At 56.7% G+C, this 22,973-nt stretch overlaps 3 protein-coding genes across 7 annotated transcripts in view; 2 read left to right on the forward strand and 1 right to left on the reverse strand.

The window, feature by feature from the left end:
- Positions 1-724: 724 nt before the first annotated feature.
- Positions 725-6,056, forward strand: CHDSD (chicken D-serine dehydratase). Of its 2 annotated transcripts, none has more exons than XM_003640648.6 (8): positions 725-766; positions 2,050-2,248; positions 2,348-2,628; positions 3,559-3,745; positions 4,555-4,676; positions 4,746-4,941; positions 5,010-5,115; positions 5,183-6,056. In XM_003640648.6, exons 2-8 carry the CDS (start codon positions 2,100-2,102, stop codon positions 5,270-5,272), a joined length of 1,131 nt encoding a protein of 376 aa, XP_003640696.1. In that variant the 5' UTR covers positions 725-766; positions 2,050-2,099; the 3' UTR covers positions 5,273-6,056. The 2 variants fall into 2 exon arrangements, with proteins under 2 accessions (XP_003640696.1, XP_015136615.1); XM_015281129.4 differs by having other exon boundaries at positions 4,615-4,676.
- Positions 5,205-11,027, forward strand: TNFRSF14 (tumor necrosis factor receptor superfamily, member 14). Of its 2 annotated transcripts, none has more exons than XM_046933544.1 (5): positions 5,205-6,862; positions 8,479-8,614; positions 9,148-9,346; positions 9,418-9,563; positions 10,477-11,027. In XM_046933544.1, the coding sequence occupies exons 1-5, from the start codon at positions 6,788-6,790 to the stop codon at positions 10,779-10,781; spliced, it is 861 nt and encodes a 286-aa protein (XP_046789500.1). In that variant the 5' UTR covers positions 5,205-6,787; the 3' UTR covers positions 10,782-11,027. The 2 variants fall into 2 exon arrangements, with proteins under 2 accessions (XP_046789500.1, XP_418509.5); XM_418509.8 differs by having other exon boundaries at positions 9,433-9,563.
- Positions 11,028-11,442: 415 nt separating this feature from the next.
- SETD2 (SET domain containing 2) overlaps positions 11,443-22,973 on the reverse strand; it is a 53,713-nt gene continuing 42,182 nt past the window's right edge. For all 3 annotated transcript variants that reach the window (XM_015281125.4, XM_046933507.1, XM_046933509.1), the window contains exons 15-21: positions 20,779-21,451; positions 19,800-19,934; positions 19,107-19,246; positions 17,864-17,975; positions 12,647-12,727; positions 12,463-12,564; positions 11,443-12,064 (exon numbers count right to left, since the gene is read on the reverse strand). In XM_015281125.4, the coding sequence (XP_015136611.2) occupies positions 11,903-12,064; positions 12,463-12,564; positions 12,647-12,727; positions 17,864-17,975; positions 19,107-19,246; positions 19,800-19,934; positions 20,779-21,451 (1,405 nt within the window). In that variant the 3' untranslated portion in view covers positions 11,443-11,902. The remainder of the gene's footprint in view (positions 12,065-12,462; positions 12,565-12,646; positions 12,728-17,863; positions 17,976-19,106; positions 19,247-19,799; positions 19,935-20,778; positions 21,452-22,973) is intronic.

Genomic DNA, 22,973 nt, shown 5'->3' on the forward strand with positions numbered 1-22,973 from the left:
GGGGCACACGTGGCAGCCACCTCCTGCCCCATGGCACGAGCGTGGGGGGTCTCAGCCGTGTCCCCACGTGTCACAGGCATGGGAGGCCTCAGCCTGGTCCCCACGTGTCCCCATCACGGGGTCTCAGCAGCTGTGTCCCGTGGTGTAATGAGTGCGGGGCATCTCAGCTACATCCCCTCACATCACAATTGTTGGGGGGGGGGGTCTCAACTGTGTCCCTCTGTGTCACAAATGTGGCAGTCCGCTCTGTGTCCCCCCCTTGTCACGAGTGTGCTGGATCTCAATCCCCACGCGTTGTGGTGAGCTCAGCAGCCAGATCACTGCACGTCACCATCGCAGGGGCTCGGCAGCATTGCCCCCACGTGTGTCACGAGCGTAGGGGGCTCAGCAGCATTGTTCCCATGTGTTAGGTGTGTAATGGCTCTCAGCCACGCGTTACAATCACGTGGGTCTCAACTGTTGTCCCCACGTCTGACCGGCACAGGGCTCTCAGCAGCAGGGTCCCCACATGTCACGAGTGCGCAGGGTCTCAGCGACCCCAAATCCCCACCTCCTCGCTGGCGTCCTATCCCCGTGCCTGTCCCCAAGCGCTGTCGGTGCCCGTGTCCTCCCCTGCCCCTGCCACCACCGGGGCCCCACGGCTGGCAGCGACCTCTGTCCCTGGGCAGGGCTGGCTGCGGGTGCCCACGGCATCACGTGGAGCTGCACCAGCACAGCCACGGCCAGAGGCTGCCGGAGCCGCGCCGGGAGCAGCCACAGCAGTAAGGTACGGACAGACGGACGGGAGGGCTTGGGGTGCTGCTGGGATAGTGGGAGCCCGTAGGGAAACTGGGGCGCTGGGCCCACCCCGAGGGACATCAACCTCTGCTACTGCTCCTGCAGGGATAGGGAGAACCCCATCGCAGTGCCAGGTGGCACTGTCCCCGTGTCCCACACCCCAGGTCCTGGGCCCGGCGGTCCCACTGTCCCGGTCCCATAGGTCCCGGTCCCACAGGTCCGTGTTCCAGGTGACCCTTTACCACGTGTTCCAGGTGTCCAACTCCTAGGTGCCCCCGTTCACTGTGTCCCTATCCCAGATTTCCCTGTCCCAGATGTCCCCCGTGTCCCCGTTCCCATTATCTTAGGTATTCCTGTCCCGGGTGCCCCTCTGACTCCTCGGTGTCCCTGTCCCAGCACTCCCCAGGTGTCTCTGTTCCCAGTGTCCCAGCTGTCCCTGTCTCTGTGTGTCTCAGCCCCAGGTGTCCCTCTCCCCAGGTGTCACAGACCTAAGTGTCCCTACCCCAGACGATCCAGGTGTTCCACGTGTCCCGGCATCAGAAATCCCAGCCCCAGGTGTCCCTGTCCCTAAGTGTCCCTGTTTCCAATGTCCCAGCTGTTCCTGTCTCCGGGTGTCCCTGACCCAGGTGAACCAGGTGTCTCTGTTCTCTTGTACCCCCAGTCCCAGGTGTCCTTGTTCCAGATGTGCTGTCCCTAGGTGTCCCTGTCCCTCATGTTCCAGCTGTTGCTGTCCCCAGGTGTCCTAGACCCAAATGTCCCTGACCCAGACGTTCCTAATCCTGTTATCCTAGGTGTCCTCATCCCACGTGTCCTGACCCGGGTGTTCCAGGTGTCCCAGTCCCATGTGTCCCTACTCCCAGTGTCCCACATGGCCTTGTCGCAGGTGTCCTATCACCCAGAGTCCCCATTCCCAACCTTCCAGGTCACCCAGGTGTTCCAGGTGTCCCAGCATCAGGAGTCCCTATCCCCCAGCACCCCAGTTCCTAATCTTCCAGGTTTCCCACAGCATCCCAGGTGTCCCTGACCCAGGTGTTCCAGGTGTCCCAACATCACATCCCTGAACCCCGGTGTCCCTGTTCCAGATGTCCCCATCCCTGGGTGTTCCCGTTCCCAGTGTCACAGCTGTTCTTATCTCCTGGTATCCCAGATCCAGGTGTCCTGACCCAGGCGCTCCAGCTGTCCTTGTCCCAAACATCCCTGCTCCCACACTACCAACTCTCACCCATCCCACCGGGACCCCCCGGCGCTCCCACCCCACCCCCGCTCCCTCAGCTTGCAGGTTAAGAGTGGTGGCCCCCCAAACCCCCCCTGGAAGAGTGGCCATGTGGTTGGGTGCCCTCCTGGACACGCTGCCCACCCCGGCATTGACCATCGACCGCACCACAGCGCATCGCAATGCCGAGCGCATGCGGGAGCGCTGCCGGGCCCTGGGCGTCCGCCTGCGACCCCACGTCAAGACCCACAAGACTCTGTGAGTGCCACCCCCGCCCTTTGTCCCCCACGTCCCCAACATCCCCGTTATCCCCATCGTCTCCCCAATCTCACCTCATCCCCCGGATGCTGCCTAAAGGGAGGGCGGTTTGTTGGCCACCGGCGGCACGCGCCGCGGCATCGCCGTCTCCACGTTGGCCGAAGCGCGGTTCTTTGCGGATGGAGGCTTTGATGACATCCTGTTGGCCTACCCCGTGCCCACTGCGCGGCTGGAGGAGTGTGCGGGGCTGGCACGGCGCCTCGACGCCTTCCACGTGCTGCTGGACCGCCCCGAGGCTCTGGCCAGCCTGCGGCAGCGGCCGCTTGGCCATGGCAAGCGTTGGCTCGTCTGGCTGAAGCTCGACTGCGGCAACGGCAGAGGTGGGGATAGAGATGGGGGTCCCCAAGACCGTGGTTCCTATGGGTTGGGGAAGGTGGGGTGGGTCAGCGTCTCCTAAACGTCTTCCTCACCGTTCACTGCAAAATGCTTCGTGAGGAGGTGGCCCACGTTCGCCCCAAAGCCCCAGCAGCTCAAGCCAACGTGTGTCTATTAGTCCCCAAAAAACCTTTCTACCCACCCCAAGGATGTTCCATGGAGGGATGTTCTGAGTGTCCTCACAGCCCCCAGCCCTTGCAACACCACGCGTCCATGCATCCCCAAAGCCCCATTTGTGCCCACTCCAAGGCTGTTTCACGGAATGAAACAAAGGAAATGGAATGTCCATGTGTCTCCAAAGCTTCCTGTAGCTCAAGTTCCTTATGGGTCCATCAGCCCCAAGAGCCCTATTTGCACCCAACCACCCCAAGGATGGTCAATGAGGAAGGGAAGTCCCTTGTACCCCCAAAACTCCCAGCTCCAGCTTACCAATATGGGTCCGTGAGTCTGAAAATCCTCACTTACACCCAACCATCCCAAGGGTGGATGGTGAGTGGGAGAGGGATGTTTCCAAAGCCCACTGCAGCTCAAGCCAACATGGGTCTGATAATCCCAAAAAGCTTTTTTCATGCATCCCAGGGATGCTCCGTGGAGATGTCCCGTGTGTGTGATCTCCAAAGCTTGCAGGTTTAGAGTTAGCTATTAGGATTGGGGTTATTGTCAGGATTAGGGATAGGTTGAGAGTTAGGCATTAGGATTAGCGTTAGGGTTATGGTTAGGGCTAGTAGTAGGATACAGTGTCCACATTTATGTTCCATGTAGGAAGGACATCCCCAACCCTCCCCATCCATCACAGTGCCCCCAATCCCACCCACCCCATAGCAGCGTCCCACTCCCATCCCTACATCCCCATGACTCTGTTCCCTTGCTGGCAGCCGGCGTGCGCCCGACGGACCCTGCTGCCCTGGAGCTGGCCCAGGCCATCGCCAACGATGCACCCGAGGAGGTGACATTGGTTGGGGTCTACGCACACTGTGGGAACACCTATGGCTGCAGCGGGGCAGACACCATCCAGGCCATCGCCAGGACCACCACCAACGCTGTCCTCAGCTTTGTGGCTGCGTGAGTGCGTGCCCCCATAGGGACCCCATTGTACACACAACCCGGCCCCAAGCCTGGCTGGAATTAAGGGGAATTTTTATAGGGGCTGAGCCCTTCGCTCTGTCCATCCCATAAAACCCCCAGCCCCGATGTGCCGGTTGTAAATGCAAATCGCCCGCTTCCTGCCGGCCCCATAAAGTGCGGCCCCACAAAGCCCTGCACCCCAGGGGGCCGAAGGGGATGGCCCCAAACCCCTTTGATGTGTCACGTCCCCCTCTGCCCGCCTCCCTTTTGTCCCCCGGGGAAGGGCCGAGTGGGGTTTCACATCCCGGAGTGAATTGCAGGCGGATGTTTCTCCCTTCCCGTGAGGTCAGTGCCATCTCCGGGTGCACGGGGACATTCTCCAGCTCAAAATATCCCAAACGTTCAAGGGGTTCAAGGCCAGCTGTACAGGGGTCCCCTCATGAGCCCCCATTATTCAAGATCTGGGACGCATTCCCCCAAACCCATCTCCTAAGGGGGGGAACCTCTTCCACATCAGGATGGTGCCTTGGCACATCTCATGGGGGAACCTCTTCCACATTTGGACAGCGACTGCACATCCGGGTGGGCCCCAGCACATGGGGGGGGGGGTTAACTTTTCCACATCTGGATGGCTCTGGCACACCTGGACAGCTCTGGCACCACACCTGGGCGGTCCCCTTCCACACCTGGATGAGGCCCAGACCCCCTTGTGGTGTCACTCCATCGCGTTGGGGACACATTTGGCCCCACTCGGTGGCGCGGCGGTGGTGACACCCAACGGGTGACATCCCTCCTTCCCCCCCCAGGCTGAGGCAGGCCGGTGTGCCCTGTCCCCAAGCCAGCATCGGCTCCACTCCATCCTGCAGCCACCCCATCCCTGAGATGTCCCAGCTCACCGAGCTGCACCCGGGCAACTACATCTTCTACGGTGAGTGCCGACGGCACCCGACCACCCCACCACGTCCCAGCACGTCCCCAACCCCACGGCTCTCCGCAGACCTGCAGCAAACACAGCTGGGCTCCTGCCAGCCCCAGGACGTGGCCATCCGCGTCCTCACGCGGGTTATCGGGCACTACGCGCACCGAGGGCAGCTGCTGGTGGACTGCGGTTGGGCAGCACTCAGCCTGCACGGGGCAGGAGCAGGACAGGGCCCCCAGGGCTGCGCTGCCATCGACGGGCACCCCGAGCTGCGGTGAGCGATGGGGTCAGGGATGGGGTGGGGGGCGGTGGTACGGGGACACGACGGCGTTGACCCCGCAGGTTGGTGGGGCTGACGCAGGAGCACGGGCTGCTGGAGCACGCTGGTGGGCAGATGGATTTCGGGAGGTTCCCCGTGGGCAGCGTGCTGGCGCTCATCCCATACCACGTGAGTGCTGTCCCCCTGCCCCCTGTCCCCACCGTCACCCTGTGTGTCACCCTCCTCTCCCCCGCAGGCGTGCGCCACGGCGGCCATGCACCCTGTGTACTACGTGCATGAGGAAGGGAAGGTGGTGGCCCTATGGCACCCCGTGCGTGGCTGGTAGGGCCCCCCATCCCGCTGCCCATAATGAGGTCCTGCGCCCAAGATGAGGTCCTGTACCCATAACGAGGTCCTGCGCCCACAATGTCCCGCAACTACACCGAGGTCTTGCAACCCTGCTGAGATCCTCACGGCCAACACGAGGTCCTGCAACCACGCTGAGGCCCTGCAGCCATGCCGACATCCTATGGGCATCACGAGGTCGTGAAGCCATGATGTGACCCTACACCCGTGATAAGACCCTATACCCATGCTGAGATCCTACGCCTACGTCACGATGCTGAAACCACACTGAGCTCCTACAACCCTGATCATGTCCCGCATCCGTGCTGAGATCCTTCACCCATCCTGAAGTCCTACACCCACACCAGGATCATGGAATCATAGAATGGTTGGGGTTGGAAGGGACCCAAAGCATCGTGAAGCTCCAACCTCCCCACCCCACACAGGGCCATAAACCTCCATATTCAATACCAACCCAGGCTGCCCAGGGCTCCATCCAACCTGGCCTTGAACACCCCCAGGGATGGGGCATCCACAGCCTCACTGGGCAGCTGTTCCTGCACCCACGTTGAGACCCTACACCCACACTGAGATCCCACACCCGTAACACTGTCCTGCATCCATGCTGAGATCCTATCCTCATCCTAAGGTCCCACGCCCAAGATTCCGTACTCACAGAGATCCCACACCCACGCTGAGATCCTACACTCACGCTGAGATCCTGTATGTGTGCTGAGATTCTGCGCCCACTTCCTCACCAGGGCTCAATAAAGTCGCTTTTCCCATTTCCAGGCTCTATGGGGCACAGTGGAGGCCGTGAGGACGGCACCCTACAACTGTCCCATTGAAGTCACCCAAACCAACTGAACCGGGCTGAACTGGGCTGAATAAGTGGGGGGAGTTGGGCTGAGCTGGGATGAGTCCAGATGAATGGGGCCGAGCTGGGCTGGATGGAGTTGTATGGGAATGGACTGGGCTGAATGGGGTTGAGTTAGGCTGAAGTGGGTCGAACCGGGATGAATTGGGCTGAACCAGGCTGTAGTGAGCTGAATGGGGCTGAACCAGGATGAGCTGGGCTGAACTGAGCTTAATGGGGTGAAACCAGGATAAACTGGGCTGAATGGGGCTGAACCGGGCCGGACACAGAACCACCCGAACCGGGCGGGACCTGGGCTGAACAAGGCTGAACTGGGCTGAAACAGTCCGGACTGTTCCGAGCCAAACTGAGGTCCGACCCGACCCAACCCATCCCCGAACCCCGTCCCGAACCGCTCCGGGCCGAGCCGAGCCTCGGTGGGCGTGGCCTCCCTTAGCCCCGCCCACAGCCCTCAGCCAATGGCGTCGCGCCGCGCCCCTCCCTGCGAGGCCGCGCCGAGCCGAGCCGAGCCGGGCCGAGCGGAGCGGAGCCGAGCCCGGGCGGAACCGAGCGGAGCCGAACCGCGCCGAGCCGAGCCGAGCCGAGCCGGACCGAACCGAGCGGAGCAGCGCCCCGGGGGGGCCCGGCCCCGGCCCCGCCATGCAGTGGGGCTGCGCGGCGCTGCGCCTATCGCAGGCGCTGTGCCTGCTGCTGTCCGCGCCGCTCTGCCCGCAGGTCCGCTCTTTTTTTCTCTTCTCTTGCGGCGTTATTCTGCTTTCTTTCTCCCTGCCCTATTTAAGTTTGTTTTACTTTCCGTCTTTTTGCCTTTTCCTCGCTTTGCTTTGTCGCGTTTTACTTTCTTTCGCCCCTTTCTTTTACCCTGCACATCGCTGCCCCTTCTCCTCCTTGCTGCTTTACTTCGTCTCGTTTTACTTTACTGTAAAATTTGCTTTATTTTCCTTATTTTACCGCATTTTGCTGCATTATTCTTATTCTCCTTCACCTTTCTTTACAGTATTTTGCTTTAATTTTGCTGTATCTTGCTTTACTTTTTCTTATTTCACAGCATTTTACTGCTTTTTACTTTATCTTCTTTTACTTCACCTTTTTTTTTTGCTGCATTTTGCTTTAATTTCCCTTTATTTTCCTCAATTTTCCTTTATTTCCCTTCGTATTCGACTTTATTTTCCTTCATTCCGTATTTCCCTCATTATTTTCCTTCATTATTTTCCTCCATTGTTTTACTTTATTATTTCACATCATTTAACTTTCTTTTATCTTACTTTGTTTTGCCACACTTTGCCTTATTTTGCCCTATTTTGCCTTATTTTGCCCTATTTCCCCACATTATTTCCCTGCATGTTCCCCCCTCCCTCTCCCCCCTCTCCATGCATGGAACCTCCCCCCCCCCACCCCATCTGGCTGCAAGCTGAGGGCCGGGGGCACCGTGTGGGACCCACATGGAACTGGGACCCCCCGACCCCACCCCCCCCCCCCAAAGCTCAGCCCCACTCAGGATACGGCCCCACAGAACCCCAGTGGGGCCAACTGGGGGCTTTGTTTATGGGGAGGGGTAATCTGAGCAGCCCCACGTTGGGTGGGGGGGGGGGGGGTCTTTGGTGGGGGGACAGATGGGGGAGTTTGTGGGTGTTGAGTGGGGATGTAGTTAAGGCGGTGGGAAGGGCAGAGTTAAGGGGATGGATTGGGGCAGTTATGGGGATGGGATGGGCAGAGTTAAGGGGATGGGATGGGGCAGAGTTAAGGGGATGGAATGGGGTAGAGTTAAGGGGATGGGATGGGGCAGAGTTAAGGGGATGGGATGGCAGAGTTAAGGGGATGGGATGGGGTAGAGTTAAATGGATAGAATGGGGTTGAGTGAAAGGGATGGGATGGGCAGAGTTAAGGGGATGGATTGGGGCAGTTGTGGGGATGGGATGGCAGAGTTAAGGGGATGGGATGGGGCAGAGTTAAGGGGATGGGATGGGGCAGAGTTAAGGGGATGGGATGGCAGAGTTAAGGGGATGGGATGGGGTAGAGTTAAATGGATGGAATGGGGCAGAGTTAAGGGGATGGGATGGGCAGAGTTAAGGGGATGGGATGGGGCAGAGTTAAGGGGATGGGATGGCAGAGTTAAGGGGATGGGATGGGGTAGAGTTAAATGGATGGAATGGGGCAGAGTTAAGGGGATGGGATGGGCAGAGTTAAGGGGATGGGATGGGCAGAGTTAAGGGGATGGGATGGCAGAGTTAAGGGGATGGGATGGGCAGTTAAGCAGACTTGGCAGTGTCCGTTCGGGGAAGCTGTGGCCGTTTGCAGGGCACCCCACACGACTCCCCCATGTCTCTGGGCAGGTGTCGGCCCGCAGCCCGCCGTGCCCCAGCGGTGCCTACACTCAGTCCGGCGAGTGCTGCTCCTCCTGCCCTCCAGGCTCCGGGACGGCCGTTCCCCACGGCCTCACCAGCACCCAGTGTGAGCCCTGCGCCCAGAGTGAGTGCCACCCACAGCCCCACGCCGTCCCCTATTGCCACCCACTCCGCTCACCCCTCTCTGTGTGCCCGCAGAGGACACCTTCTTGGAGCTGAGCAGTGCGGTAGAGCCGTGCCAGCCTTTCCAGGGATGGTGACCCCCCCCACAACCCTGGGCAGCCCCTTCCTGTGCATTCCCACTCTTTCGGAGCTCTGAGCCCCCCTCGGAGCCCCCCCACCACCCACATTCCCCCCTCCCCACCACCGCCAGCTGCTGCCCCACGGCTGTCATCACGCCCCTCGTGCAGCAGATGCTCCCGGCGGTGCCGGCGTCGGGGCTTTGATGTGGTTGGGAAGGGATGGGGGAGGTTTGATGGGAGGGGGCACCTCTCCCTTTCACCCCATAGCACTGGATCTGATTTCCTCCCGTCCCAAAACCCGCTCTGGTCCCACCCACGGGTGCCATTTTGGGTACCCCCACCCCGTTCCAAGGGGAAACTGAGGCAGCGGCATCAGTGGGGGCACGAAGGGTTTTCTAATCCCTCATCCCCACAGAGAAGGAACCGCAGATCCCAGAACAGGCCGAAGGAAACCCCCCCAAGGAGGGCAGCACCGGCCCCACCGCCTCAGCCACCTCTGCCTCCACGTTCGTCCCTCCCCTCCCTGAGGACGTGGGGCAGAACATCATCCCCGTGTACTGCTCCCTCCTGGCCGCCGTGGTGGTGGGTCTCCTCGCCTACGTGGCCTTCAAGTGGTAGGTTTGGGCTTTCTTGGGGTTGGGGGGGATGAGGTGGGGGCGAGGGGACGGCGGGTGACGCAGCGCAGCTGGCACACGTGCAGGCAGAAGCAGCAGCTGGCCAAGGCACGAGCAGCTGAGCTGGGGACGACGGCCGAGGGCGAGAAGCTGCACAGTGACAGCGGGGTCTTCCTGGACACTCACAGCCTGCAGGAGCCACACCAGATGGGCAAGGGTGAGCGCCATCAGGGGTATCCGTAGTGGGGGTGGTGGGCTGTCCCGTCATCTCTTTGGCTGTGGTGGGATGGGGTGAAGGAGCACCGCGTGACTGGAGGCATCTAAGGGAGATGGAGGTCTTGTGGAGGGGTTGGTGGGGCCCAAATCGGGTTGGGAAGCATCCGTACCTTGGAGATCACGCAGGTAGGGTTGGGAAGCACCTCATCCTTGGGGATAATTCAAATAGGGCTGGGGAGCACCCATACCTTGGGGATCATCTGTTGGGACTGGGGAGCACCCATGTATTGGGGATCGTCCTCATAGGGCTGGGGAATGCCTTAGGGATGAGGCTGAGGGCCAGGCAATGCTTGGGGGTGATCCAATGGGGTTGGGGAGCACCCAAACCTTTGGGGATAATCCTGATGGGTTTGAGGAGCACCCACACAATTGGAAGCATCCGTTGGGGTTGGGGAGTGTACATTCCTTGGGGATTGTCTGGGTGAGGTTGGGGAGCACATCATGCTTGGGGATGATCTAAATGAGGTGGGGGAGCACCCATACCTCGGCATCGTGTCCATAGGTTTGGGGAACACCCATGCATTAGTCTTGATCTGGATGGGGTTGGGGAGCACCCATAGCTTGGGGACCATCTCAATGAGGTTGGGGAGCACCTAATCCTTGTGAATGGTCTGGATGGGGCCGGGGAGCACCCACAGCTTGGAGAGCACCCAGATAGAGTTGGGGGCACCCAGATGGGATTCGGGTATGCCCACACCTTAAGGAGCATCCGAATGGGGTGAGGGCACACAGAAGAACACCCAGATAGGGTTGGGAGCGCCCATGCAGGGAGCAGGAGATGCCACAGGAGCGGAAACACCCGTGGGGTCACTGGCACGAGTTTCGGTGCGCCAACGTTGACCCCAAACCCACAGCGACCCGTCTGGAAGCCCGACCCTACAGCTCAGTCCCACAGCAGAGACGGGAGGAGGTGGAGCAGCTGCTGGAGAGCGGTGGTCCCAGCGGGGACTGGCGTGGGCTGGCCGCCCGCCTGGGCTACGGGGATGAGGCCGTCGGCACCTTCGCCCGCGGCCAGGCGCCCGCCCGCACCCTGCTCGCCACGTGGGCAGCCACAGAGGGGGCCACAGTGGAAGCCCTCTGCCGGGCCTTGGCTGCTATGGGACGGCAGGACGTGGCCGAGTGCCTGGCGGGGCCGGGGGACGCCAGCTCGGTGGTGTGAGCCCACCCCGGGGGGTGAGGTGGAGGAGGACGGGACACGGGGATGTGTGGTCCCTTTGGATGGGTGAGCCCTTGGCCAGCAGCAGCTTTATCCTGCCCTGTACTCCGCTGGGTTTTTAAGTCGTTTTTGTACTTTTGAGGGGGGGTGGGTGGGGGGAAATGCCCTTTTTGTATTTGGGGTCCCAGCGTAGGGCCGGGGCGTTGCGTGCTTGTTGCCTGCGGTGGTTGCATTAAACAGCCAACGTGCCTTTGTGTCACTCATTTCTCACACCCGCTCCCATCCCACGTTTCCCACTCCCTTCCTGGGCCTTCCTTTGGGGACAGCAGCCCCGAGCTCAGCAGCACGCAGGGACAGCACTGAGCACTTTCAGCCCCCAGCTGCCCCATTCCCTTTGGGGAACGCCAATGCAGAGCCAACACGTGATGGGGGACGATGGGGATCCCAACCCTACATGACAACGGAGGGCTGCTGAGGCTCGTGGAATACCTCGACTTGGAAGGGTCCCATTGGGACCATCCGCTCCAACCCGTTGGTTCAATCCACTCCACACAGCACCACCCAAACCCCCCCCAGCTCCATGCTGTGCCCCCAGCGGTGCCACCCGTAGGTCCATCCCCACCGCCACCCTCTGCCCAGCGCCCTCCCAAGGTCGGACACAGCATTGATTTCGTTTTATTTTATTTTTTTTTTTTAATTTTTTTTACATAAAAAGTTCAGTAAAAATTGGATAAAGTAAAATGATTTAAGCAGTAAAATCAATCTTATCAACATAGCCACGAGGCTGCCGGAAATCCGAGGGCAGCCCCTTCGGGAATATTTACATGATAACAGATTAAACCTCGCGGAACAAAACGAAGAAACAAAAGAAAAACCCCCAAAACTATTCCTTACAAAGTGTTCCCGTGATAACAGCACGTGTTGGGCTAAAAGCAAAGATGGAAACGAAACGAACGAACGAACGAACCAACGAAAAAAAAATTATCAATATATTCACATATAGGTTAAAATATAATACACAGCTCGGTGGTGGGCGCTGCCATGGGGGGGCTGAATGGGGCCCCACAGCACAGCGCCTCCATCTGAGGGCAATGGGAGCGCCGGGGGGGTCGGGGTCGAGGCGGTCACTCCAAGTCCGTGTCCTCTTTGGGTTTGTAGATGGCCCCGAATTTCTGCATGTATTTCTTTATGTACTCCTTCGTTTTGTGTTTCACATTCTCGTTGCACTCCAGGTCCTCCGGGTTCTTGCAGTACTTGAGCTCCTTGTTCATGACGCCGTGCGTCAGCTGGGCAACAGATGGGTTGGTAAGAGAGCACGGAAGCGAAGGATCACGGAATCACGAAGGTTGGGAAAGACCTCTCAGATCCCCAAATCCAACCCAGCCCTCCGTGCCCGCTGCCCACGTCCTCAGTGCCACATCTCCGTGGTTCTGAACACCTCAGGCCGGTGATCCCAGCACTCCCTGGGCAGCTGTGCCAAAGCATCGCCACTCTTTTGGATATCCTAAAATGCAACCTGAACCTCCCCTGGCACAGTGTGAGGCCATCACCTCCCATCCCAAGCACCGCCTTCCTCGGTATTCCCACTAAACCCCCCTCTTGGAAACCGTCCCTACTTCCCTCCCCTGGTCCTCAATGACTCCAGAACCCCGCTGCCATCCCATAACCCACGGGCTGCCCTCACCTTGCGTGCCAGGTGCTTGAAGTCCTCAGTGGTGGTGATGCGGCCCACCTTGCAGTCGGGTTTGCGATAGGGGTTGAGGCACTGCACGATGAACTGGGACATCTGTGGGGGAGGCACAGCGGTCAGCCCCAGCCGTGCCCACCCCCGTGGTGCTGGGGCATGGGGCTGCCCAGGGACAACTCACCTCTTTCCTGAAGACTTCCTTGCTCTTCTTGGCAAGCTCGCTCGACGTGTCTGCTTCTGCAGTCTTGGGCTTTTTGGAAGACTGGAGGGAGGGGAAGATAGAATGATAGGAGGAGAAAATTGGAATTAATTAAGCAGCTTTGCTGTGTCAGCTCTGGATTTAGAGAAGCGTGAGAGGGAGGAGGGCACACCTCACCCCAACCACCTCCTTCCCCATGGCGGAGCTACGTTGACATTACAATACCCCACCTCCACCCCAGGGGATGCCACCCCCTGACCCCAACAGCAACATGGCAGCCAAAAAGTGTGACTTCAGCAGCACCTGCGTGCCCCAAACCAGAGGTTTTACCAGCAGGAATGTGCCCACAGAGCCACCTATGCACCCACTCCGAGCTGCCCAAAGAGCCCACCCTGCATGTCACCACTGCTGCCATCTCTTGCCTCTTTCCTGCACTCCAACAGCAATCCTTGCCAGCACGCACTGAGAGGTACAAGTGTGCTGCCCACCTCCCCAAATCCACCTCCCCAGATCTGCCTCCCTAAATTCACTTCCTCAAATCCAGGTTTCCAAATCTGCCTCCCCAAATCCACCTCCCCAAATCAATCTCTCTAAACCTCCCTTCCCAAATCTGCCTCCACAAATCCACTCCTCCAAATGTAGTTCCCCCGAATCCACCTCTCCAAACCTACCTCTCCAAATCCGCCTCCTGACATCTGCCACCCTAAATACACTTCTCCAAATCCATCTCCTCAGATCCAGTTCTCCAAAGGCAGAATCCCAAACCCGCCTTCCCAAATCCACCTCCCCAAATCTGCCTCCCTAGACTTCTTCAAATCCACATTCCCAACTCTACCTCTCCAAATCCACCTCTCCAAATCCGCCTCCCTAAATCTGCCTCCCCAAATCCACTCCTCCAAATGCAGAACCCCAAAACCACCTCCCCGAATCTGCATCCCCAAACCCACCTTCCCAAATCAAACCCTCTCCATTTGCCTCCCTATATCTGCCTCCACGTATCCGCTCCTCCAAATCCACCTCCCCAAATCTGCCTCCCTAAATTCACCTCTCTACATCCGCCTCCCAAAAACCATCTCTCTAAATCCCCCTGCCCAAACCCGGCCCCTCCATGTCGGAATGAACCCAATGGGAGGAGCAGGGCTGTGCTGCCCTATTGTTTTCTTTGGGAAAAAGCAGAATGGCCAGAGCTGCTTCTGGGGCTGCTTTGGGGAGGGAGGGGCCGAGCGCTGCGGTTGGCATTACGAGCACTGAAATATGTTTAGCTGGGGGCGAGGAGGAGGAAAGCAGGGCTTTCCCCCCTCCCCATTTATTTCATGCCTGTGAAAGCCTAATTATGACCCATTGGCTTCATCCTAACCACCAGCATGGCTCGGTGGCACAGGGCACGGCCACGCTGGGCACCAAGCTGGGGTGACCACAGAGCCACATCTTTGCTAAGGGATGGGAGCAGCGACGTCCCGCAGTAAAAGCAGCTCTGGGCTTCAATAAAACTCTCCCGTGGAAGTTTTATGGCTGAGAGCAATCCCTGAGTGGAGTGAATTAGGGCCGGGGCGTCCCTGCTGGCTGCACATCAAAGCCCTGCTGGCTCCCTGCGCCGGGTACCTCCATCAAAGGGCCCTAATGGGGAACACATGGCTCTGAGCCGCTCCCTGCGCGCCACGCGGCGCTGCGCGGGGTCCCCTCCGCTTTTGGGATGGGTCCTAAAGGGGGTGTGGGGAGGAAGCTCTGGGGGTGACTGCCTGGGAAAAGTGGGGGATGTGGAGCTGGGAATGACTTCTGGAGGAACAACTGGGGTCAGATCATAGAACGTTCCCGGTCGGAAGGGACCCATAACATCCTGAGTGCAAGAGGACAGGAGGATGGCAACGTGAGGATGGCGGCAGGGATGGCAGCAGGTTGGCTGCATTAGGATGGCAGCAGGGAAATGGGCCTCCCATTCAGCCAGGGTTTATCCACGAGCCCCCAGGAGTCTGGCAGTGAGTTTCTAACCAAGCCAGTGACACCCTACAGTGGGGAGCACTGCAATGGGGGCTTTTATGGCGTGGGTTGAGCCAACCCTCCCCCAGTGAGGACCCAAGGCTGCTGCTTTCCCTCTGCCCAAGCTGAGAAGGGGAGTGCAGCCCATCCCCTCCTTCTTCCCAGCCCGGCCACACCAGTTCCTGGAGCTCTCTGAAGCTATTTTGGAAGCACAGCTGTGAGCAGAGAGGCTGCAGAGTGTGGAGCAGCCAGCAGCCAGCACGGCCCCGCAGGGCTCAGGGTGCGAGCTCCAACAAGCCTCAGCTCTGCATTTACAACCCTAATGTGAGCCTTATAACCCTATAGGGTTTTGTTATCCCCCCCCAACGCCGCCAGCAGCAGACAGAGGGAGGCCATAGATGACTTCTAGAGCACAGTGCAGGTATGCAGGCACCACAGCACAGTGCAGGTATGCAGGATGGAAGACACAAAACCCAACAGAATCACCTGGGCAGCCCCATCCCTCTCTCATTCCTTCCCCACAGCGTGGCCGTGGGTCCAAGGCTCCAGCTCCAGCTGGAAGGCAGTGATGTCGGACCATGAATGGAGAGCAGCACCAAAGCCAGCCAGGAGAGCACACCCCAGTGCAAGAAAACAGCGAGGCCCAACCCCACTGACATCCCAACCTCCCACGTTTGCCCGGGTCAGAGCTTCGTGCTGCTGCCATCCACCCACGCTCAGCACTGCAGGGTGAGACTTCCTATGCAGGTCAGTTCTGCAACAATGGGATTTTACTTTGGCCCTCGGGGAGTCCAAACGACACACACTCATTGGTCAGCTGAAGCGGAGCGGGATGATGCGTTCATGAAAAAATGACAAACCTTTGGTTGTCTGCTTTGATGAGCATTCTGAATTTCAGTGTTTTTCCTACTGGCTGAGGTAGGAGTCTCATTCCTCTTTCCATGGAAAAAATGATGGGCTGAGCCATTCCACTGCAGAGGGGAAGCCAATGCCTCGCCAGCGGGTGTGTGCCAGGGCAATCCCCAAGAGACAGCCATGGGCACAGCCATGGTGGGGTGTTAGGAATGGTTCCTTCTCAGAAAGAGTGGTGATGCAGTGGCACAGACTGCCCAGGGAGGTGGTGGTCACTGTCCCTGGAGGTGTTCGGAACCGTGGAGATGTGGCACTGAGGGATGTGGGTATGGTGGGAGTGGGCTGGGGTTGGACTTGGTGATCTTGGAGGTCCTTCCCAACTTGGATGACTCGATGCCAACGCAGGCACTGAGCAGGCAGGGGCAGAGCTGTGGTCCTACAGGGGGCTGTGCAGGCACCCCAGCTGAGTTCTCAGCTCAGCAAGGCCCTGTGAGCTGTGCAGGAAAGCTGCTGGCTGCAATGGTTACCTCTGAGTTGGAGCACACTGGAGGTTGGGAGCTTAACATTGCCCTGTAGGCTCTGTGGGATGCAGGGGGAACCCCTGTGGCATGAGGGCAAGAGTGAAGACGAGAAATGCTTAGCTGTTATTGGTGCAAAGGTGATAATTTCTCCCCATGCTAAGATTAATCTTGATTTCAGCCTCATTGAAAGCTTACTGCTTGAGAGCTGCACTTAGGACAGAAGTACAGTAACAGTAGGCTTGCACTGCGATGACATAGAGCTGTGGTTACCATTACTCAGAGATTGTTCCAAGGCTTTGGCCTGCCTTGGTCTGACCACAGCTCATTCCTCTGAGCCCCTCCAAAGCACTGCTGCCTGCCAGGAAAACTGTAATGCAAGGAAATGCAAAAAGAAAAATAAAGGCACACAGTGCTTTGAGGACATCCATAATGCGAGTTTCACTGCCTTGCAGAAAGGCTGCAGAGCAGAGTTGGGCTGGATGGGACATGGAATCACACAACTGTATATTCATTAAGGTTGGAAAAGACCTCTGAGATTCCCACACCCAACCCCAACCAACCCCACCATGCCCACTGACCACATCCCTCAGTGCCACATCTCCACAGTTCTGAAACACCTCCAGGGATGGTGACCCCACCACCTCCCTGGGCAGCTGTGCCACTGCATTGCCACTCTTGTTGTTCCTAATATTCTACCTGAGGTGCTAAGAGGTGGAAAACCATGCTGGGGATGGAGTGGGAAGGAGGAAGGGAGCAAAAGAAAACAGCCAGGGGGAGATGCAGTGGAAATCCACTGCGTGTTACTGAACGTGTGCCCCACAAGGACCTAAAAGCCCAGCAGCCTCTGCAGCCCCAAGGCACACGTGTGCCCATGTATGCTTTGGGGATGTGACTGTTCACTCTGCTCCTCTGCAGTGAGATCCCAAGGCTCCCAGAACAGGCAGACCCAGGGACAAAATCCATTATGAAGCTCCTCTGGACCCCTCTGCAACGTCACAGAAGTGGAGCAGTGTGTGCCAGGCCTTCATTTGTTCTCTAATTAACTTTTTTACAGGCAGATAAATATTTGCAATTAATATTGCTTAAGTCAGCTCTCCAAGAATCCCAACTGAAGTGCTTGGAGGCATTACATGGATTGAATTAACCCTCAGCATCCCAGCAAGGAAATGGAAGGAGTTGGGAAAAGTGACTGCAGCAGAGCAGGGAGAAATGGCTTTGTCAGCAGCACAGAGACTCTGCTCTGGAACAGCATGGCTGGAGAAGATGGGGACTACTCCCAGAATTACAACCCAGCAACAAACCCTTTCTCCATGGCTCCTCTCTCTGCCCCACAGTGCCACAGGGCACACCCATGGCATGACTTAGCAGCTGCTTGGAGGATGGGAGTGGGGTTTAACACCTGGTTTGGTCTTTCCATTCTCAAACCTATGGCGAGACACATGCAGTGAGGCAGCCAGAGACATCCTGCCTGCAGATGGGACACCATCAAGGAGATACATCTGCTCCCACCTTGCTGTCAATGAGCCTGAGCTTCTTCAGATCCAACACAGAAGAAAGGTGAGACCCCAGACCTGAAGGGAACCCCCACACGACTGCAAAAAGCACCACATGCTGAGAAAACAACAGAACTTCCTTGATCCTACAGCACTATTCTGAAGCCCGTAAAGCCAACGGTCAGTACAGCTATTACGGCTCATCTCGGGTCACTGCTTTTCCTCTGTCACCATCCCACAACCAGCACCCTGCAGCATGCACACATGCTGCTCTGGCAAGCAGACAAGCCCAGGATCATCCATGTGGGCCATCAAGATGCTGGCAGTGAGCTTTCCTCGTTGACCCCCACGCTTACCTTCATTGGGTTTTCATCATACGTTGGGGTCCCAAGATCCATCTCAGCTTCGTGCTCCAGGCTGGCATCATCCCCTGGGCTGTCCCACGTTGGAGGGTCCCACTGGGTTTGCCTGGAGAACAAACAGAGCACATCACCCTCAGAGAAGGAGCCATTTTAAAAAGGAGAACTTGCACCATTTTCTGCCACTGGTGACACTTGCAATGGGACTGAGGGCAGCTGGCCATAGACATGAAACACAATGTCTATGATTGTGGTGAGAGACATCACATCAGACCTAAGGGATGGGTTTAATGTCTGTTTCTGCAGAACAAAGGGCAGCAGCACCTGAAGGCATCTCACAACAGAAAGGATGCAGAGCAGAAGTCTTGAGAAAAGCCCTGATGAAGAACCTGAAAGGCTCAACAGACAGATGACACTCAGCCTGTCTGTGCGTCAGGAGAGCATCACAGCCTGCTCTGACTCTCAGGTCAACTGAAAAGCAGACCAAACAAAAGGGATGGAAAGAGCCCAGCCCTGCAGCAGCACTGCTAGGTGCACAGGTGACCTCACACAGCAACTATTTCCCAGCTGTGAGCTCTGTGAAGCTCGGACATGAGCTCCTCTGCATAGCAGAACCCAGAGGGCTGCATCGAATCAGTGCTCTGAGCCTCTTAGGTTTGCTGACCTGCAAATAGAAATCTTTCTGCTTTTAAGGAAAAGCCATGGAGAAACATGGGAGCATGCTTGTTCCAAGCAGCTCTGTGTACCTCAGCACAGCACTTAGTTCTCCAGATACTAATTACTGTACGTGATGTCAAATAACTACTATTCAACTGCTAAAATGAATAACTCAAACATGAAAATGTATATTCAAATAAGAACATGTATGGACAGGTCAGATCTCCTTTCCTCTACTGGCCCTGTCCAATCTGAAGATATCCTAAAAGATGGATTTATAGAAATTTCCCATTAGGGTTCCTCTAAAAAAGTTCAAGGTTCACTGCATTCAATCAGCAGTTTCTGGTGTAATTGCAGAAGAATGATGAAGGAGGCACTCCTCACTGACAGGTAAGGTTGGACTTGATGATCTTAGTAGTCTTTTCCAACCTTAATGATACTATGACCAAGCTCAGTCGTGTCCCCATCTCACAGCAAGACTCAAGCAGAGCACCACCCCACCTGGCCTGTGCTTGGAGGTGCATGGTGCCACTGCATCCATCTGTTCTCCAGCCACCCCAATGCTGACCTCATTATCACTTACCTCGTTACCACGTGGTAGTAGTAGATCTTTCCCTCGGGGTCTCGGGCTGTTTTCCAGTTGGGAGGCAGGACAATGGTTTTGGGTTTGGGAGGGGATGGCGGAGGCAGGTCCAGGAGGTTGTTGGTCACCACAAGCTCTGGCTGAAAACACACACACAACAATGCCAGAGGGCAGAGCAGAGCAGTCTGACAGCTCTGTCTCTCTGCAACAAAGTCTTTGTTGTAGGTAAAACTCAAAAAGGACATTAGCATTGCCCCGAGAAGTGACAGTAGAACATGTCACCCACTTTTCATCCAACAGCCACTGGTAGCTACTTGTTCACACCCTGACCATATGAACACAAGCACTCTGTCACAGGTACTCTTAGATCTCAGATGGTTGGGCTGGAAGTTTCTATGAAAGATCATAGAACCAAAGAACAGCTTGGGTTGGAAGGGTCCTTAAAGATCACAGAACCAGAGTCACAACATGGCTTGAGTTGGAAGAGATCTCAAAGCTCATTCAGCCCCAAACCAGCTGTGGGCTGGTTGCCACCCACCAGACCAGGCTGCCCTGGGTCCACCCAACCTGACCCTGAGTAGGGAAGGAGCTTTGGGCAGGACAGCTCCCCAGTCCTTCTACCAGCTGCCTGATGCCCCAATCCGTGCAGAGGTCAGCAGCTCACATGGTGCCATCCATCTCCCAACTCCATACCTGCTGGATGGGCTGTGGCTGCCCAGCTGCCACGATGGTGGTGACGGCAGGCGGGGGCTGGACGATCACTCCCTGCGGGTGGGCCGTGTAGATCTGCTGCCCCTGGATGTACTGCAGGCCTGGCTGGGTGTAGCTCTGCAATGGAGAACAAGGGGTTGGGGTCAGCATCCTGCCCTGGGTAGCCAAAGGAGACAGCCTACAGAACATCCAACCTACAGCTTTCAAAGGAAATAGCAAATCACTTGCTCAGGACAATCGCTCCATCAGCAGTGGAAGAAAGTGCAACACTGAGCACAAAAGACTATTTCCCAGCACATGTATGATGAAGAAATCTTCTAATGTATCAAATGAGAGTGGATATCTCAGAGCGTGTAAAGCAGGACAGCACCAGTGCTTGCCACCAGGACACAGCCTGTATCCCACCAGATATGGTCTGCCCAGAGGGATCCCCAGGCTGGAGTTAGGACAGAACATGAAGCAGCTGGCAGTCCTGGATCCTCCTTTAGGTAAACCCCTGACTTTACTGCTCCACCCTCACTCCCAGCGTGCAATGAGCTCCATTTGTTCTTTTTAAAGCAATCTGTGAGGCTCCTGACTGGAAAGAAGCTAGCAAGATGTGCAGCAGGAACACCATCACTGGATAATGTGAAATGAAAATGAGGTACACCCTAGAAGAAAAAACTGATGGGGACTGATGGGAGCAATGCACCACATCAGGGGGAAGGAATTCTCACATCCTGGAGAACTTATGGGAGATCACATCCCAATCAAGCAGCAGTAACCACAAAGCAAACCTGTGCTTTACACAGACTCTCAGATGGAGTTATTTCAGCAATGCTGCCCAACACTAAAGCAAATCAGGACAGCCCCTGGCGCGGTGAGCACACACAGCATTCCAGCTGCAGGCTGGCTCCCTTCCTTCTGCGGGTGCTCTGTGCTACACTGTGCCTGAAAAGGTCATATTTCCCCCATGGGTTACCTGTACAATCGGTGGGGTCGTCTGAGAGTAGGGGGACGTCACCCCATAAACAGTCTGACAGGTCTGGCCCTGGTAATATATGGCAGGCTGGGACTGGGCTGGCGAGTACTGCTGCTGCACGGCCACCGTCTGCTGGCTGGAATCCCACACCCCATAGCTCTGCCCCTGCACTGGTCCTGTGGTGGGCACGGGCAGGACAGCCACGTTGGGTTCTTGGTGGACCACGGCGTCGCTTTGTGCTACATACTGAGGAGTCGTCACCTCCATCGGCGTTGCTACATGTTGGACTACTGGGACCGGCTGGGGAGTGGGCAGGGTGGGTTCAACCGTGTGCCCCACCATGGGCTGAGGGTGCTCGTATGCTGCTGGGGAGCACATAGAGTCCATGCTTGGGGTGGGCAGCAGCACCTTGCCCGCGTTGGGGTTGCTGGGGTCCACGTAGGCCTGCATGGGGTAGCCGGGCGGGTAGCCGATGAAGCTGTGGTGCGGTGTGCCATAGCCCATGGAGTCGTAGGAAAGGGGGGACGTTATGCCCAAGTTCTGCAGTTGTTGTTGCTGCTTTTGGGCCTCCCGTTGGGCCACCTCCTGCTCAAAGAGCTTCCTGCGCTCCTCTGTCGACAGCTTGTTGCGGTCCTTGAGGCGGACTTTCTTCTTTGATGCTGGTGTGTCATACCTGCAACAGAGAGAAGAGGGGATCTCATGATCAGAGAATAGCTGGGCTGGAATGGACCTTGAAGATCACAGAACCATGGAATCACAGAGACATCACAGAATGGCCTGGGTTGAAAAGGACCACAATGATCATCCAGTTCCAACCCCCTGCTATGTGCAGGGTCGCCAACCAGCAGACCAGGCTGCCCAGAGCCACATCCAGCCTGGCCTTGAATGCCTCCAGGGATGGGACATCCACAGCCTCCTTTGGCAACCTGTTCCAGTGTGTCACCACCCTCTGAGTGAAAAACTTCCTCCTAATATCTAACCTAAACCTCCCCCCCATCCCTGCAGCCCCAACCCCTGCCATGGGCTGGTTGCCCCCTCCAGCTCAGGCTGCTCGGGACCCCATCCAGCCTGGCTTTAGGGAACACCAAGGATGGAGCCCCTGCCACTGCCCTGAACAGTCCCAGGACTAACAGAACCCAGAGATGTGTGGGCAAAAGCAGCAAGGAGCCCTCAGACAGGCTGGGTACCACTGCTTCAGCCCACGCTCAATTCTCCACTCCAGGTTCCAAAAAGCAGGAGCAAGGCACCCCAAACGTCCCACAGCCTTATCTCCACAGCTCAATTCATTGGGCTTCCAGGTGGACATCACCCTCCGAGCTGTGCCAGGCTGAGCCCCTGCATCCCTCCCACTGCAGGCAAAGCCCCAGGCACGCAGAGCCATGTGCCCTTCCTGCGCTCCAGACAGATGTGCAGACATTACTAAGAACAATGGAATTGCAAGCAACACGTTTCTGTTTAGAGTTATGCTATTTACTAGACCACAGTTCTAGCTTAAGAAAATATAATAAAGTGTGGATGGATTTTTTTTTTTAAAGAGTAAGAATTTTCATCCTGAGATGCAGAGCAGCTGGAGGGGTTTTTCCAAGGACTTAAAATATTATTAAAGAAAAAGCCTAAGGACTTTGATCAGATCTCAACCATGGAAAACTTCAGATCAAAGGTGGGTATTTTGAGAAGTTACGAGTGTGGTAAAACAGGGATTACAAGCAGAAATGTTTTGCAGCCCTAAGTGAAGTGGCTTCTACAAAGCATCCCGTATATACATAATATACTAACTTGGTGTTCATGTGTTCAATTTACATATCAAAAGCACATTGCTACCAACACTTAAGAAGTTTCCTCACATTCCCAGAGTAGCTGCAAGCATCTGCTAATGTGAACCTTATTGACATGAAGAGCTCAATTTAAATAATTAAAGTCTTTCCTGGTACTGCCTTGGGAGTTTACATGGAAGGCAGCTGGAGCGGAAGGACAGACAGAGGAAAATTGAGGATTTAGCACAGAACGAATTGCAGCATTCTGTGCTCATGCAACCCCTCTTTTTCTATCTTGCTTTCTGTTTGCTCCAATCCTTCACACTCTTTTTCCACCCCTTCCTCCTGCACTCTGATGCCCATCGCTGTGGTTCTGCTGTGAGCCTTCCTAACGAATGTACCTAAGGGAGAACTGAGGCAAGCTTAGGGAAAAGGCAGCAC

Source organism: Gallus gallus, chromosome 2 (genome assembly GCF_016699485.2).
Source record: "Gallus gallus isolate bGalGal1 chromosome 2, bGalGal1.mat.broiler.GRCg7b, whole genome shotgun sequence".
In the NCBI taxonomy this organism is placed as follows: domain Eukaryota; kingdom Metazoa; phylum Chordata; class Aves; order Galliformes; family Phasianidae; genus Gallus; species Gallus gallus.